General features: G+C 35.3%; 1 protein-coding gene across 1 annotated transcript; it reads right to left on the bottom strand.

Moving 5' to 3' along the window:
* Window positions 1–1,204: 1,204 nt before the first annotated feature.
* On the bottom strand, window positions 1,205–17,873 carry LOC121418906 (protein amnionless-like). Its single transcript, XM_041613100.1, has 12 exons — window positions 17,720–17,873; window positions 13,942–14,057; window positions 9,754–9,892; window positions 8,985–9,178; window positions 8,255–8,404; window positions 7,729–7,822; window positions 7,020–7,135; window positions 6,239–6,392; window positions 5,799–5,873; window positions 5,133–5,226; window positions 4,751–4,904; window positions 1,205–2,560 (listed from the first exon to the last, which is right to left on the bottom strand). The coding sequence occupies exons 1-12, from the start codon at window positions 17,751–17,753 to the stop codon at window positions 2,381–2,383; spliced, it is 1,500 nt and encodes a 499-aa protein (XP_041469034.1). The 5' UTR covers window positions 17,754–17,873; the 3' UTR covers window positions 1,205–2,380.
* Between the last annotated feature and the right edge of the window lie 136 nt (window positions 17,874–18,009).

The following is an 18,009-nucleotide window of genomic DNA, read 5'->3' as shown; positions in this document are numbered from 1 at the left end:
GGTAGTCTCTAGAATGTAATACTATTTGCATCTTTTTGTCACATTCAGATGCATTTAATAAATCCTCGAGATACTTGTTTTTTATGCCATCCAAATATCTTTAGAAAAAGTTATATTCCCCCAAATATTCCTAAAATGTGGAGAGAGAAAATGAGGAAACAACCATGTGGGTTAACTTTTGATTGATGACAGTTAAATAAGATGAAAAGTTCATTCTTCTATGATTAATGATCATGTACAGATAATTATTGTGTAAATAGTGTAGATAACTTTTTATAAACTATTTGTCATAGGTGCATTAATATTAAACTAAGATAAGTATAATTATAATCTGTGCTGTTTGTTGGTATTATTTTGTGTCTAATGGGCAGTCACATTCCCCTACGGCGGCCACAGCGAGTCGAAAACGGCCGTTTCAACATTTTATTGTATCCGCTACATATAGGTGGTTTGAATAAGAATGAATATAACAGCTGTTTTGTACTCGCCGTAGAGCAAATGTGACTGCAGTGTACTGAAGAAACCTTAGCTATTGTAGCTATGACCAGGAACAATTGAATCCCTCATTTTTACCCATTGTGCATGAGCTTGTCTATCTTTACAAATATTATTTGTACCAAAGTGGAAACTTCGCACCAAGAGCTCATGGGACAATAACAAACACTTTATTATAGCAGGACTCTTGTTTATGGGGCCTATAAATTTGTATTACAGGTTTTTGTTTTCCTAGCTTGTTTCCACTAGTTAAAAACTCATTCCCTCATCTTTCAACTTGCTCCCTCGACTTATAGTTATAAACTTACAATGGAACAACTTGAGGGAAGAAGTTTTGAGTTTGGGGAAAAGAGTTAGGAAAAATAGTCACGTCAGGGGCTCCAGAATTGTTCGATAAGATTAAAGAATAGAATCAGCAAAGAGCTCTGGGAAAAAGCTGTGCTTCTATCTTGCTATTTCATTTCCATCAATTACACACCTTTGCTCATTAACATATCAGTAAATTGGTCTTTTTATACTAAGTCCGAAGCACCTTGGCATCTGGATTTTAACACCTATTTTCAAAAATATTGCAGTAACTTTTTTTCAAATTTATGTTTGATATATCAAGACATTGTATGAGTGGCATTCTATCAATTTGATCAGTTTGATTTCTGACATTACCTAACCCAGGAACAATTCACATGAAATAAACAAGTACACCAAAAAATGCAATATGCTAAGATTATATTTATTGATTAAAATGGAATGAATACAGAGGAATAACCTTAAATTTCTGAAAAATATATTTAATGTAAAAAAATACCTGTATAAAAACGTTTTTTTATGGCTGTTTAGTAAAAAGTGAGGAAGAAATTCCTTTCATAAAAATACACAACTTTAGAAGCACACAGTACTGGAAGAGGTGTGAAAATTCAAATATTTAGTACAAATCTAGAAATACATATAGAGCATTAAGGCCACATACGAAAATGCTCAGTCTAATTGTATTTGCCAGCTATTTGCAAAAATATAAGTTTGTATCATGTATGGGAAATTGAAAAGCACAGCAGCTTAGCACACAAATTTCTATATAAAAAAGTACATAATGCATTTGTCATTGGGGAATTCAAGAGCACACAAATTTATAATACAGTATGACAAAAAATTCCCAGTTAGATGCATAGTTCATGTTTAGCACACTAATCATTTTAAGAGGTATGAAGCTAATTGTTTGAGAAGATGCATGGTTAATGTGGCATATTATTTTTACACTGAGTGATAATTGTACATGATCAAAGTAATAAAAAGGGAAAATGCAGTAAAATTCAATTAAAAGCACACTAAGTAGAATAAGTAGAGTAAAAAGGGAATGGTCTATATAAAAATAAACATGAAATCTACTAAACACTGATGTCCTTGTTCAATGATGCACATATGATGGCTACTCTTTGGTTTGCTACTCATAAAGCACACTAATAAAGCAATGAATGATTATAGAAGAAAAAATATGAATACCCTATTCAATATACTTTCATTTGAATGAATACTTTGGTCATCAGAATACAAGAAATACATTTACTTGATGTAGATTATTGGATTTCCCATATCGATGATGAATTGAATGTAAGGTTATGTGAGCTTTTGGTCATTTAGCGTTGATTTAAAATACTAGTACTTGAATTTTATCCAATTAATATTGTACATTTCTCCTGGTTTACATAACTTTTTGAATACTCATTCACTTTGACTGGGCTGAAGATTTACTTTGGAACTATCCCCAGGTTCTATTGTGTCTGAGCACTATACCCTATTTGAGACACAAAAACATGTATACTACTCTGTCAATGTATTAGAAGTCAAACAACTTTCATCAAACACCAAGATTTCTTTACATCGACACGCCCTAAGCACTGGACTCATCCAAGACATTAGAAGACATGGGATTTGAGAAGGCTTTCATGTCTCCATCTTCCTCCCAGTTTGGACCATTGATGGCGCCCTTCTCCTCGACTACATACCCTGCCTTCTCGTCATCCCCAGACCCATTGACCTTCACCTGGGCAGGATCTGCATAGATATTCTCCTACAAGAAACAAATGACATGCAATGGGAACATAATCAGAAACTTCAGCCAAGTGTCTTCCTTCATAGCCAAAGAACCTGCAGCCTCTATTTTCTATTTCAAAAAATCTCATCTTTTGGCATACAAAAAGTACAAGGCAGGTAATATTCAAGTTTGAAGAGAGATGAGAGATGCACAAAAAATAATCATGGTATCCCCTTTATACCTGCTTTTCATGACAAATATTCCACTCCAAGTAAACATAATTATAGTAATGCATATAACTGAGAACAGTAGAATACATGTATGCTTGAATGCTGATGAAACAAAGCATTCATACTATAAAAAACATTCATTATCAACTATGCTTGGAAGCAAAATTTCCTGAATCATTTTAACTCCCCTAACAGAACTCTGGAGTGTAGATTGATCAGAGTACTAGGGTTTCCATCTACACAAATTTTAATGTAATAGATTTTTTTTTTTCAACTCCCAAAGGTGGTGAATCTTTTCAATACAAGGTCTCCATTTTAAATTTACACTGTAACACGTACAACAGCAACCCTTTGTACATGCATTAAACTGGACACCGAAAGTTCTTGACAAAATCAGACAAAAGTTTTATTGGACTTGACGATGCCTCCTTAATTTCCAGTACAAATTTGTAAAACAAAAGCAAACTTAACCCACCAATGTTCATCAGACTTTTCCATGACTAAATTGCTGCTTTCCATGACTTGCTTTCTGGCACGGTTTCCAAAATCAGACGCATTATGATGGCCTCCATAACCTCCCTCACAGCCATCCATTCCACGCAGAACCTTACTCATAACATGTACATCTATATGTATTATCATTGGTATATGGTCTGTTTCTGACCAGGGTACAGTACCATTTTTGTTTCACCAACATCAAGATTCAAAATTGTCTTGAACACAAACTCCTGTAATTTCTTGAACCGACAGATTTCCATGAACTATTTCCAAATTTTCAGAGCATAGCATGCAGATCTTGTCACAAAAGTGAACTATACAATTGATGTAAATGTCAAATTTTCCAAGCATATTGAAATTAGGATCCTGAATTCACCTTTACTACAAAACTTCCACATAAAAATCATGGAATTCTGTTTTCAAATTTCTGAAGGGAACCCTGAATTATATGAAGATGAAATACTTTACATATGGCACACATGAGCCAATTACAAGAGGACATTTAAGATTTACAAAAAGGTGACATGAAAAAAAGGCTAACAAAGACATCCTCAGACATCAAAAGACACCCCGGCTACAGCTGGGGTAATAATAGCAGGGCCTGCTGGGAGAACAGTTTTCGGAACTGAAGTGGCTACCCTGGGTAAATATGCTGCTATTATTATTATTGTTATCCTCATCCTAAAATTCTCAATATACAATAGTGCAGCATTTCACTCTACATTACAAAAAAAAATTAGGCCATTTGTGATACAACTTGAGGACACCAGCTAAATTAACAAGTGTATTCCTCTATATGCTCCAAAAATAATGAGGAAATCTTGAAAATTGGACATTTGATGCCTATTTTGGTATTTCAGTAAACTTAATTTTCAAGTAACTTTTCCAGAGAGGACACATTATTTGACGCTAAAATAGCAATTGAAACATCCTGTGTAACTAAGAGATTCAGTAACTAAGAGATTCAGAACCTTTTAAATGTATTGTGTTCTGATTCTGGTAGTGCTTGATCAGTTGTGACTTGACATGTCAACTAATTGCCATGAATGTTGAGTAAAATTGTACAAAACAACAATTTTATATGAAGCACCCTGACGAAAACAAAACAACAAAACAGATTGTATGCAGACTACATGACTGTAGACCACATAACATTGAAAAGCTCTGGAGGCAAGGGACGCCACACCCTTTCAGCTTTCCACTGGAAACTATGTACCAGGAGTTTTGTAGAATTTGAGTGGGATGTCACAAAACTGGAAAAAATGGAAATTATGAATGCCAATTATAATAGCAGCGTATGATAATTAAGTATGAGAGAACTTTGCGAGACACGAAAAATGGAAAGCTGCCATAGCCATGGGGTAAATGCAATTCCATGACTTTTCATAAATTTTCCAAATTCCCTGACTTTCCAGGACCACAAATTTTTCCAGAATTTTCCATGACCATGGGAACCCTGAGTATATCTTCAGAGTAAATATGTGATGTGAGTACATACCTTGCCTGTAGTGGTATACATAGGATTATCAAAGCCTCTGACAGCAGAGTCAAAGGCTGGATTAGGGATCTCCTGCATGAAGCCTGGTGGTATACCTTGAGACATCTCAATATCACTTTCAGCATGCAATGGTTCATCTTTCCAACTAAGTGAACTGGAGAACACAAAAATAATATGGATCATGAGACTCCATTCTTGGTCATTTCAACACAGAAAATTTAAATAAATCAAACACTCCAACGTTGAAATGCTCTAGTTCCTATCTTTACTTAGTTTGGATACCAGCTAAAAGAAAAAGACGTAGGTGACTAAGACTGACTGTGTTCATATGCCTTAAATCTACAGGAACTAAATGATATGAGGTAATAGCATATATACTTACTTTCTTCTCATGAGAATGAAGATCATAGTACTGATGAAGCAGATGATCACAATCACAGCAATGATAATACCTGCTATACCCCCACTTGTAACTCCTGTAGAGAGAGAGAGAGAAGGGACATTAGGTTAACTTTAGAAGCAAATGATTAGTATCCATCAATCACATTAAAGGGAGCTTACAACAAAATCATGTTTACGGCTTAATTTTCTGACTCTTGATGTGTGAAGAGAAAAATTTTCAAGAAATTGAATACAGTTTGTTTTGTGCAATACATTTACCAATTCCAAACATACAAGAAAAACTCCCTAAATTGCCATATTTAATGGTCATTCATGATTTGGTACATATTTTTTTCATATAAACATGAATAAAATAAAATGAATTATATCTAGTTATATATCAAATTCACAGGTGAATCATTGTCAATTGAGGAAGTGTAAAAATTAATGGAATTCATATTACATGACACGTAGTGCGCGGGGGGGGGGGGGGTGTCTTAATTCAATTGAACACTGAAAATTCACATTAACTGTTATTCTTTGATATGTGTCCCTTTTATCTGCTTTTACAAAAAAACAACTTGACATCAGGATGGATCCCCCTTCCCCTCTAATATATCAGCCACAATTTAACCATTTTCAATGACAATTTGAAGACAATACTTACCACCACCAGACAAACCACCAGTTCCTTTCTCTGAACTCTCCATGGTAACACTATTGACTCCATAAGAATCCAAATCTAGAGGTACACAAGAGAAGTAAACAGAGTTAACATAAATAAATACATTTTGAGGGACACTAGAGCTCTGCAAATAAGAACAAGTCGTAAATGAGCAATAATGCTAAATCTCCCACTGCAAATAAGAACAAGTTGTAAATGAGCAATCAAGTTAAATCCCCCAGGATATTTTACGTACATTAAACTTTTATTTGCAATTCAATGCCTCTTTGTTTATAAAATTGATATAAGGAAAGAAGGTGGAATCTGATTCACAATAATTAAGGGAAGAATTAAACAGTGGCATATGCTTTTGTTTGACAGTCAGATGCTCAATAGACAGAGCCTTTATAAAAACCCAATGTAAAAATTCACAGTCAACTTACTTCGAGCAATGTCATCTTCCACATCAAGGGCAAGACGAATAGCTGCTTGTCCACTGGTACTCCCTCCGTTGTTGTCTGTGAAGACCATCTGAATCTTATCCTCACTTGTCTTAGACATGTACATTGTTACATCATCCTCTGCTTGGCGTTTCTTCTGCACATTGACCGACAAAGAGAAGGAAATTATGTTGTGTTTTCGGCAGAGTATTCTTTTTTGGAACTTAGGCAACAAAGTCATGCTTAGAAACAAAGAAGCCAGCTTTTCAAAGAAAACTTCTCAATTCACATGTGAATTACACACACATACTTTAAAGCATAGGTACCTATTTTAGTATTGATAATAATAAAGAGATCCAGGGGAAGGGGAGGGGGACTTTTGACCCAAACTGTTATACAATAAGTACCCTGTGATATAAAGCACCCTCTCATTCTATTTCTCCCTCTGGTCCCCAGACTATTCAACAGTCATTGCCTCCTCCCAAATTCTGAATATGGGATCCTCCCCTGCATTACATGAAACAATCTTAATGGCTTCCTCATGACATAATCATAACATAAATTCAGATCTGCAGGCTGTCTTCAGAGCAGGATTCATTCAAAAAAAAAATCATGCTTGATACTCACTACCTTGCCCTTGTTGAGTGTTCCATTTCTTTATGTTAAAAAAAATTAATGCTTTTTTCCTATGAACATCTTTCTTCTGTTCCCGAGACTACATAGATTAAATGTGAGAATATCTCTTACATCATCACGACGGAGAACAATGAAATCATAAACTCACTCTGGCTAAATTGGAAGATGTAGCTGAAGGACCAAGGCCAAATTTGCTCTCTATGTCTCTCTTCATTGTCTCATAGTTGAATGTCTGCGGGTTGTATTCCATTGTAACAACAGCTCCTGGGAAAAGTGTAAAGTGAAAAGGATGTCAAAATAAGTTTGCCTTTTATTTCTGGAATCTTAATGAACTTGTTCATAGATGTTCCAGTTCTGAATTTCATGTATTATTAAACTGTCTTTTAAGTAAAAATGAGTATGATTTTAAAGTAATTCTGAAAATTCTCTCTTACTATTTGGAAGAAATTGAAAATCATGAAAACAATTTTGGTTGTTTTTCAATTGGAATTCAGGAACTACATCCTAAAGACAGCAGAAAATTGTCCAAAATTAACAGTGGTGCAATACACAATAAACTGAAATAGTTACAACACCATTGTTGTTGTCTTTATCTTTGCTAGCATCATCATCCTCATCATCATCATCACCACCACCATAATCAACACCACCATCACTACTACCATCACCACATCATTATTATCATAATTGCAGTTGTCATCATTATCAACAAGACCACAAAACACCCCAGTTATTGCAAAAAATATTCTAATAGGATGTAACAGCTTTATTGTTGAAAGTTGGACATTACTACACAGTTTTCTTCTGATAAATAATTATTCTCATAAACAGACAAGAAAGCTGAACAAATTGCTTACCACATACTGGACAGCATCCTCCAACAGGGATAGGTGCATCCCGGCAGGTAAGGGGAGGACAGGTGCTCTTGAAGCCACAAATTTTTGTCCTAGTCTGAAATAAGAATAAGCCATATGACATTAATCAAGTTGCATAAAGTGCAGATGTTCCACTGAGCATCATCAAAAAATAACATTAGAATAAAGAATCAGTCATTTGTTTCAGAAGTCACGTATTACATAAAGAGTAATCCATCAATGCTTATCAAGGTTTATGCACTTTCCAGGGCAACATAATGAAAATTCTATGACTCATCGATCATGAGTGATAAAATACATTAATAGTTTACAAACCTTATCCAAGACCAAGTGCTATACCTACACAGTCAGCCTGAGCAGTAATTTGCCATATCATAACCATTGCTGTTTTCTGTCTAAATTATCTTCCTTGAAATTCCATGATTCTTTGCTTTTTGAATAAAGAAGTTTCTATTCCATGACTTCCTAGTTATTTCCCAAGCTATTGAAACCTTTCATATTGACTTACCGGTTCAACATCATTCCCACACACACAGCCAGTCAGGTCATTACACTGGGAGTTCTTCAATAGAATGGTAGGATTGTTGGACAGGGAGAACTGCTGCTGCCCAGATGGTGAACTGAGGAAGCTTGAGAATGCACTGGTAGATACAAAACTCTGAAAGAACACAAACAGGAATGAATAGAGATGATAAGTTAGATGCACCAAGAATAATGTGCTACATGCATATATAAAATACTACTTTGTGTGTACTATTTGTGCAAATACGGCATGTAATAAAAAATAATAGTATTAATAATCAGATTCCAATTGCTGACAAGTGGTTTCAACCTTCAGTTGCATAATTCAATGCAAGTACTCAACCTGTACCTGCCTTGTCCTCAGGTACACAAGAGAAACATGTGGAATGCCACTGGCAGTCTATAGTCATGCTATGCTATGCAAGCGAGAAAAGAAACACACAGACTTCTGCACAAGTCAACATCAGAAATATCTATGAAGCTCTTGAGTCATGACAACAGCTTTGTAGGAACCAAATCTCTAGAGAATACATACATAAATTCAATCAACTGGATTTAACAATAGCATGTTCCATAATCGCTTTGACCTTTAAATTGTGATTTTTAAGTTTTAGATCTGGATGGTCAACTTATGCAAAACTGGAAGATATTTTAAAGAAAAAAAACCCACACTGTTAAGATATCATTGTACTGAAAATTCAAATCTTGACACTAACCTCCCCAGCAAGGTTGACTGTGCCTACAGTGGTACTGAGGTCTACTTCGACGGAGAATAGTTTCTCAGTTGGGAAGATGACCTGATCAAACTGACATGGTATGCTCTCTGTATCCACTGCAACTGGACCATTAGCTCCAATCCAGTTCACTGGGTTATACCAACTCTCGGGTGTGTCAGCGATAAATGTTTGCTCTTTGTAAGAAAATAAAGAGAGAATGATACATGTATATTGTGTATATTTATGATTGCAACATTCAGTGATGAGATAAAGTGAATGCATTTCCAGCCCAGCCCCCCCCCCCACCTAAAAAGGCATTACAGTACCCAAGTCTTTTATATTTTTTATAATAAATATTGTTTCTTGTTTCCAATATTATATTTTTTTTTGGGGGGGGGGAAGTTTCAGATAATTTTGGTCCAATAAGGGAAAAGAAAATGGCACATACTTCCACATCTGTCAGAGATTCGAATGCATTCTCTATCATAACATTCTAGATTTATGCCCTTGGAGAGTGTACTTAAAGCCACAGAAAAATAACCACTAAACAGATGTCTATATAAAAGTGCAAACACTTCAAAAGCAGAGAATTAGAATCTTTGCTAATTATTTATGATTCCAAACAGTGACAAACAAAGCTCATTTCTTCAGGAAATGAGCAAAAAGGCAAAGCTTTGATATAATATTGAATTCTACAATTATTATTGACTTTCCCTTGATATAACCATGCAATGTAATATTAGTGATAACAGTGACAGTATCCTCCTACCTTCCCCTGTGCATTCTGGCTGGACGCTGGGGTCGTCAGTGAAAGCAAGTTTTACATTTTTGTCCAGGACAAGTGCTCCATTGAGTGGAAGAAGTATCTGTTTCAATGTAGAGTTGGTCTGCATGTATACTATGTTGACCTGGATATGAAAACATCAAAGATAAATTTATGTTCTACACATGAACAATAATTACAGCTCTAATTTATTCAAACTTGGCTATTCATCTAAGCTAGCCGGTTCACAGGCTGCGGGTGGCTGCTAAGCCGGTTCACAGGCTGTGCATGGCTGCTACCTGCCGGCGCTCATCAATCGGGGTGCAATGGAACGCGCGGCGGCTGCAAGCGCTACTAATTCCAGTTTTCCACTTACCGGTTGTGAAAGTTGTCCACTAAACTAACCTTGCTGAACTAAAATCAAGCAATCCAAATATTTCTAAGATTAAAATGATGGCCATCATTAATTTCAATGCAGATTCATAAACAAGCAAGATGCAATTTCACATTGACATGCTGCATGTAGTTATTAGACACTTTATGTTCAATTTACCACAGGCTCAGTTATATAAGCTTCAGAATGCAGCTGCTGGCATCATCACTTTGTCAAATAAATGCTCTCATATCACTCCCATCTTGAATTTGCTGCACTGGCTCCCTATAAAAAATCGGATTATCTTTAAGATTTTTTGGCTTGCCTTTCATAGTATTCGTGGATCAGCACCACAATACAGTCTTTCATTTATCAATTACTACAGACCAAGCAGGTCTTTGTGCTCATCCACTTCTGGCTTCCTTGTTATTCCAAAAGTTTAAAAACTTGGGGGGAAAGATCATGCCCCACTTTGTGGAATAGCCTTCCTGAAGACATAAAACTAGCAAATCAATGATGTGGAGCTCATCCGGCATCTCGCAACACAATTTAACACAATTTAAATTTCAGCCCAGTTGACACTTTAGTGAATTATATTGGTGACATAAAATGAGGATATAGGATTGAAATTAATGAAGAAATGACATAGAAGCATTTTTTGTGATCTATGAATAAATTTCATATGAATTAAGTATTAATTATTACCTAGTCAGAGTTTCTTAACTCTGTGTTGAACCTTGGTGAACCTAATGTAGCTCTCAGATGGAACAAAAATAACCAAACTCAATCAACAAATAAGTAAGCAATTTTTGTGAGTTTTGAAAATATATGAATAGCAGATTCAATGAGTTTAAAAATTCTATGTTTAAATCTTGTATCACCACTTCGAGCTATTACATAAAGCAAACAAAACTGAAATTGATCAACAAATGAAGAAGAAAAAACATTTTTTGTGATTTATGAATAAATTTTACATAAATTAGAATAAATAATCTTCCAGACAAATTTCAAAATTTTGTGTAAAAGTTTGGTGAACCTCATGCAGCTCTACCAGATGGAAGAAAAAAAATCAAAATCTGTCAACAAATAAAGAAAAAGAGGAATTTTCTGTGATTTATGAATACATTTTGCATAAATTAGCATAAATAATTTCCTACTGACAATTTTCAAAATTCTGTTTAGAAGTTTGGTGAGCCTCATAAAGTTCTACTGGATGGAAGAAAAAATATCAAAATCTGTCAACAAATAAAGAAGAAGAGGCATTTTCTGTGATTTCTGAATAAATTTCGCATAAATTAGCATAAGTAATTTTCTACTGAAAATTTCAAAAATCTGTGTCGAAGGTTGGTGAACCTCATAAAGTTCTACAAGATGGAAGAAGAAAAAAAGTAAAAATTGGTCAACAATTAAAGAAGAAAAAGCATTTTATGTGAAATTTTAAAAATATGAATAAATTAGCATAAAGATTGTTCTAGTCAAAATTTCAAAATTCTGCGTACAAGATTGGTGAACCTCATGAAGCTCTACCAGATGGAAGAAAAACAAGTGGAATGCCTCTGGCCGTCTCACCTGCATCACGCGGTTCAATATAGCAGCAGTGCTGACTTTTAAAACTACTCTAACTCGCACAAGATGTTCAGTGATACATGGTTACTCTTATGTCCACTTTTTATGAACTAGACCAATAAACTTACAGAGATATGATGGTTATTCAACAAAAAAACCCAACATGGCCAATGTTCATTGGCCTTACATGACCTCTGACCTTGATCATGTGACTTGAAACTCGCACAGGATGTTCAGTGATACTTGATTACTCTTATGTCCAAGATTCATGAATCAGATCCATAAACTTTCAAAGTTATGATGGTAATTCAAAAGATACACCCAATTCGGCCAAAGTTCATTGACCTTGGTCATGTGACCCGAAATGCGCACAGGATGTTCAGTGATACTTAATTACTCTAATGTCCAAGTTTAACGAACTAGACCAATAAACTTTCAAATTATGATGGTAATTCAACAGATACCCCCAAATCGGCCAAAGTTCATTGACTCTAAATGACCTTTGACCTTAATCATGAGACCTGAAACTTGCACAAAATGTTCAGTAATGCTTGATTACTATCATGTCCATGTTTCATGAATCAGATCCATAAACTTTCAAAGTTATGATGGGAATTCAACAGATACCCCCAACATGGTCTAAGTTCATTGACCCTAAATGACCTTTGATCTTGGTCATGTGACATAAAACTCACACAGGATGTTCAGTGATAATTGATTAACCTTATGTCCAAGTTTCATGAACTAGGTCTATACATTTTCTAAGTTATGATGACATTTCAAAAACTTAACCTCAGGTTAAGATTTCGATGTTGATTCCTCCAACATGGTCTAAGTTCATTGACCCTAAATGACCTTTGACCTTGGTCATGTGACATGAAACTCTAATAGGATGTTCAGTAATACTTGATTAACCTTATGGCCAAGTTTCATGAACTAGGTCCATATACTTTCTAAGTTATGATGTCATTTCAAAAACTTAACCTCAGGTTAAGATTTGATGTTGACGCCGCCGCCGTCGGAAAAGCGGCGCCTATAGTCTCACTCTGCTATGCAGGTGAGACAAAAACCAAAATCGGTCAACAAATAAAGAAGAAGAAGCATTTTATATGAATTTTTAAAAATATGCATAAATTAGCATAAAAATTGTTCTGGTCAAAATTTCAAATTCTGTGTAGAAGTTTGGTGTACCTCATGAAGATATACCTGATGGAAGCAAAAAAATCAAAATCGGTCAACAAATAAAGAAGAAGTAGCATTTTTTGTGAATTTTGAAAATGCGCATAAATTAGCATATTTAATGAATTTCAAAATTCTATGTAGAAGTTTTGAATGCCCCACCTAGTGCTATCATATAAAGCAAACAGAATTGAAATCAGACTTGTAATGGCGAAGCAGTAGCATTTTGAAATTGTGGATGGACGACAGACGACGGACGCCACGCCACGGCATAAGCTCATCTTGCCCTTCGGGCCGGATGAGCTAAAAATGTACAACTGTCGAAACTTTAAAAAATCTTCTAAAAACTGTTTTATTTAACTCTTAGCTCTTTATGCACCTTGGCACTTTATAAGTCACATTAATTGTACTTTTAACTATGCTGATTGCAATGCGCTCAGCGGAACCTCATCTGCACCGTCACAGCCCGCCGTGCGCTGTGCCTGAGTGATTGCATGATTTTCAGTCAGACAAAAAATAGTTTTTGAAAAATATTCTAATCTGAGTGACGTCACAAACTATTTTGATCTCCGATGAATTTAATTTTTCTCGTGAAATTATGATAAGTCATGTGAATGGCTTTTGAGTTTTGACCAATCAAACAGCAACAAACTTTCAGTAAGGTATAAATCAACATCACCATTTTTAGGAAAATTTTGTCTCATATTGAAAGTACTTAAGTTTCATTTGATGAACCCATTTTGATATAGTTTTAAGTTTAAAGAATCTTATGATGCATGAAAGTGATGAAAACACAACCAAACAAAATTCTAATTACCAAAATCTGAAATGCAGATTTACTCAAGCAGCCCATGTATAATTTATTGGCACACCCTGCATAACATGTACATGTTCCTTCTAATCACCTTTGGAGTTTAGAATGCAATGAAAAATATAAAAATGTAGGATGTTACTGATCATTGTCAACTACCTAATACAAGATCATAACAAATGATACAAATAAGGATACAAAGGAAATTTCAATTGATTATTGAAAGCATGTCATATGCTACAGTTGAAAAATGAATGTGACTTACCGACTCACGGAACTTGATAGAGTCCGATGCACAAGGTACTCTCCCTTTATCCCAGTTGTTTGGGTTTCCAAAATTAACATCCTGTTGCCAAGTTTTGGAATCCCCATGGCAGACCCCTAGCAGAGAGACAAAAAAAAATTGCATGGTTCTAAAATCTTAAATCTTACTCCTGGCCTGAAATTTAATGTGAGTTTAATACACATATATGGTGATATTCTGATAATTAACCCTTGGTCCAACCCTAGTCTAAAGTCTGAACTACAATTTCAAACCTCCTTCCTACATGTATGGAATGCTGGCTTCAAAATATTTATTCCATATGATTCGTGAAAATTAGAATGTACAGATTAATTAATTAAAAATCATATTTTTTGTATTTTACACTCTAACTCTTTCCATTTCATGACTCAATTAAAGATAAATTCCAGTTTTGGTAACGATCTCAAAATGACTTTTTACAGAATCTAATATAATGACCACCCAAGTGTCTGTTTGTATGAATAAAAAATATGTGCCAAAGGATTCTGGAAGAAATTGTGTAATTGCTGAGAAATAAGCAAAATAAGCGCGGATTCGGTCACTTCCGTCGGGTCTTTATTCCAGCAATAATAATACACTGTCCCACGTGTGCCTATCTGTGTTGGTGATCTTCAGTGTGAACATTTTTCAGCGTAGATTTCAAGATTTCACAAAGTTCAGTTTATGTAACTGTACCAGATCTAGATCCTCAATGATATACTGACAATTAAGCCTTGTTTTACAGACTTTCTCATGAAATCAGTGTTTACTGCAACTACTGGAATTTCTCTTTAACTCTTAATTGACTTTTTTGCAGCACGATAGGAATTAATTGGTGAATGAGTTTACAACTGGCACTCCACAATAGTATCTATGGTCGAAGTTTAGCCCAGGTTTAACCACGGTTGTCAGAATTCCAACCATTAGAATACAATCAAAGAGGCAGAGAATGAACATTTTACAGGAACTGAAGAGAAAACAGTCATCATAATTCATACAGTTTAGAGAGTTGCAGGGTAGGGACTAGGGAGGAGGCCTGATATCCACACTTCTCTACAGCAACAAAAAGTGGATGTGAATAAAAAAGCACATGAACTCCTATTTTTTTTGCACAAATTTGCAAAGTTTGGTAAAAATGACATGGATTTTATAAAGTGCATTTATTGTACTTCTCAAAGTTTGATATTGAAATTTCACATTTTTAGATTGGGTTTTTATATCTTTCACAGAATTATTAAGAATTGGCAGTGCTGTTAGAGTTAAAAGAGCAAACAAATAGCAACATAGATTCTCTTAACAAGGATGCAAAGGATACAATTATCGACAATATTGCGAAATTTGATGAAATTTTAATGGATTTTGACAGAGTAATACAGGTTTATACTCATCTCAGGTCTTTAAAAAAAATGCCAAAATTCTTTTGAATGCACCATTCTCAAGACCATCCATTTGGGTGAACTTTGAAAGTCTACAGCAAAAAATCAAGCACATGGACCCATGTTCAGATTTCCATATTCATATCAGGAATATTCAGGTGCTAAAGTTACATGTACGTATCTATGTGCAAAGTCTGGTGAAAATGACATGGATTTCACTTTGACTGTGGAACCTCCTTTAAGTTCAGACATTTAACTTAATCATTGAATAACAAGCTTTTATATTTATTTTACTTTTGTTTACATTCTTGCTTAAGTTGTCATCCTTGTCCATTAGAATTTCAACCTGTTAACTCTAGGAACTTTCAGCATTATGCCAGTTTGATTTTTCTTTATTGACAAAAAAAAAATCAACTTGTTATTGCATGGTGGGGTAGTCTCGGCTCTTGCCTTTTATAAAGCAGATAAAAACATCAGTTAGCTAGATCTGGGTTTTCTCAACATACATAAAAGAGTATTAAATTACAAATTAATTGTCTCACATTACTTTCAATCAAAGTTCAAACCACTTGTTCACCGCAACCATCCTGCCTGTGGGCTGCACGGGCCTAATCACTAGTGGCAGGCCATAGATATTCATTCGAGCCAACCTATTGCTATTTTTTTTATTTTGATATGGCTGATTGACAAAGTGTATGCATATGATTGTCCATCTAACACTGATTCTATTTTTGGTAATTACTGAACTTCCTTTTCCCAAATTGAGAAGAAATATCACCAATTTTGGTCTATATTTTGACTGGCGGAAGGATTAGGGCTATTTTGCTGTTTGAGGTGATGAATCTGCTCCCCCGACGATGTCTTCAAACACGCCAATTTATTTTTTAAAATGAGCTGGTCGAAGGACCCTTTTCTGGTCAGATATGGATTGCCAGATATATATCCTATCCACTGGTAGTAAACATTCGACCCCCGAATTTCATCCTTATTTTTTATGAATCTTTTAAAGTGCCAATTTAACACACGAGTCTATGGGGAATGAATTAGGCCTGTGATACCTGTTGGAAATCTACAGGTAGGACTATGGAATGCCAATGCTGTACATAGCACACACTTTGAAAAATCATTAAAATATCACTTTTGTGACCAATATTACTAATTTCCATACAGTTGCGATTTATTTTTAATTAGTAACTTGGGAATAATTTTTGTATTCACCAGAACGCTCAAAAACTTGAATTTTGGGCATATTTTTGTTTATGCCCTCTATTGGTGGTAAGTAATTATGGCAAGAAAATTTTCTTTTTTCAATCTCTATTTTTTAATTAAGAAAAAATAATTTATAGAATCAAATTTACATAAGAGCCAAGTTATATGATGAACTGCTGTACTGGAAACTGACAGTGTTAAAAAATCAAGCATTTGTCCCATAGAAAAAGAGAAAATAAGCCAAAATTACCACCCTTATTTTGCCACACATGGAGATGTAACTGAAAACAAAGTTTAAAAATCTTGTTCATTGAATGAGTGGTTCAAACAATTAATGAAATAATCATGATTGCAAAGTTCATTGAAATTTCCATTCTTGTTTAGACATACAATTACAAAAACTGGGTATAGAACATGTAGTGCCAACACATTAAACCAATGAGTTAATACAAGTAGATCGATATCATAAAACAAAACAATTCCACTGCACCACCACCACGTACATACACACATATACCACTGCACCTTGACTGAGTCGTCACAATCTGATCGCCATGGACTGAAGGAAATGGACTATGGCAGAAGGCTACGTGCAATGAAATTACCTTCCATCAAGTACAGACTACGAAGAGGTGACATGATTCAAGTCTATAAGATAATCCACGGCATTGATGATGTGAATAGAGACCTGTTCTTCACATCAGCTTCCACTCAAGCAACCCGTGGTCATCCTTACAAGCTTTTTCTGAAAAGGAGTAGGTTGAGCGTGAGGCAAAACACCTTCAGTGTTAGAGCGGTGAGCGACTGGAATTCTTTGCCTGCTGAAGTAGTCACAGCATCAACAGTCAATCACTTCAAAACAAAACTAGACAAGTTTTGGTCTGCATGGCATTATGCTCATGCATGGGATTAGTACTAGTCACTGCATTGGCACAGCAAAGGACAAATAGCACAGATAGCGATTTATCCAAGCTAGGAAGACAACGTACAGTACAAGATAGACCTGGAAACTTGACTGCAGACACAACTGTATTTTTCCAGTAGATGCGGTATAAAGGTATAAAGGTATGACGAAGTCACGTTAGGCCCGGGATTAGGACTGCCATATCAAATCTTCATTTAACATGTTTAATTAGGAAATTAATCTTGCCAATACTACTAAGAAAGTTACATACCAAATAACAAGGTGAAAAGGACTAAGATCTTCATCGTGATGCCCTTTCAAATTGATAAAAACATCCACGACATTTCTGGTGCCCTAAGTTTCGGCGTCTTTTTGACTGCAATGTACACAACCATACCCAGTTTACGCTGTACGTAGCGGTATGGTGGTAGCGAGGGCAACATTTTGGCGAGCGAGGGGGAGGTTCCCTTCGCCGTGAACCAAGGAACCATGACCGACTCGAGATTGCAGGGCCAGGGGGGCGTTTCATGAAAGGACTTGTCGGACATTTTATCCGACAAG

Source organism: Lytechinus variegatus, chromosome 7 (genome assembly GCF_018143015.1).
Source record: "Lytechinus variegatus isolate NC3 chromosome 7, Lvar_3.0, whole genome shotgun sequence".
NCBI classification, from domain to species: domain Eukaryota; kingdom Metazoa; phylum Echinodermata; class Echinoidea; order Temnopleuroida; family Toxopneustidae; genus Lytechinus; species Lytechinus variegatus.
Note: the sequence above shows the minus strand (reverse complement) of the source record. Positions and strands in the feature narration are given on the sequence as shown.

Excerpts from the sequence above, each read along its gene's own strand:
- LOC121418906 (XM_041613100.1), bottom strand. The coding sequence starts at position 17,753 with ATGAAGATCTTAGTCCTTTTCACCTTGTTATTTG. Across the intron at positions 7,823-8,254 it reads GTGGGAATGATGTTGAACCG|ACTAGGACAAAAATTTGTGG; the intron begins GTAAGTCAATAT and ends TTCTTATTTCAG. Across the intron at positions 4,905-5,132 it reads TTCATTCTCATGAGAAGAAA|TTCACTTAGTTGGAAAGATG; the intron begins GTAAGTATATAT and ends TGTGTTCTCCAG.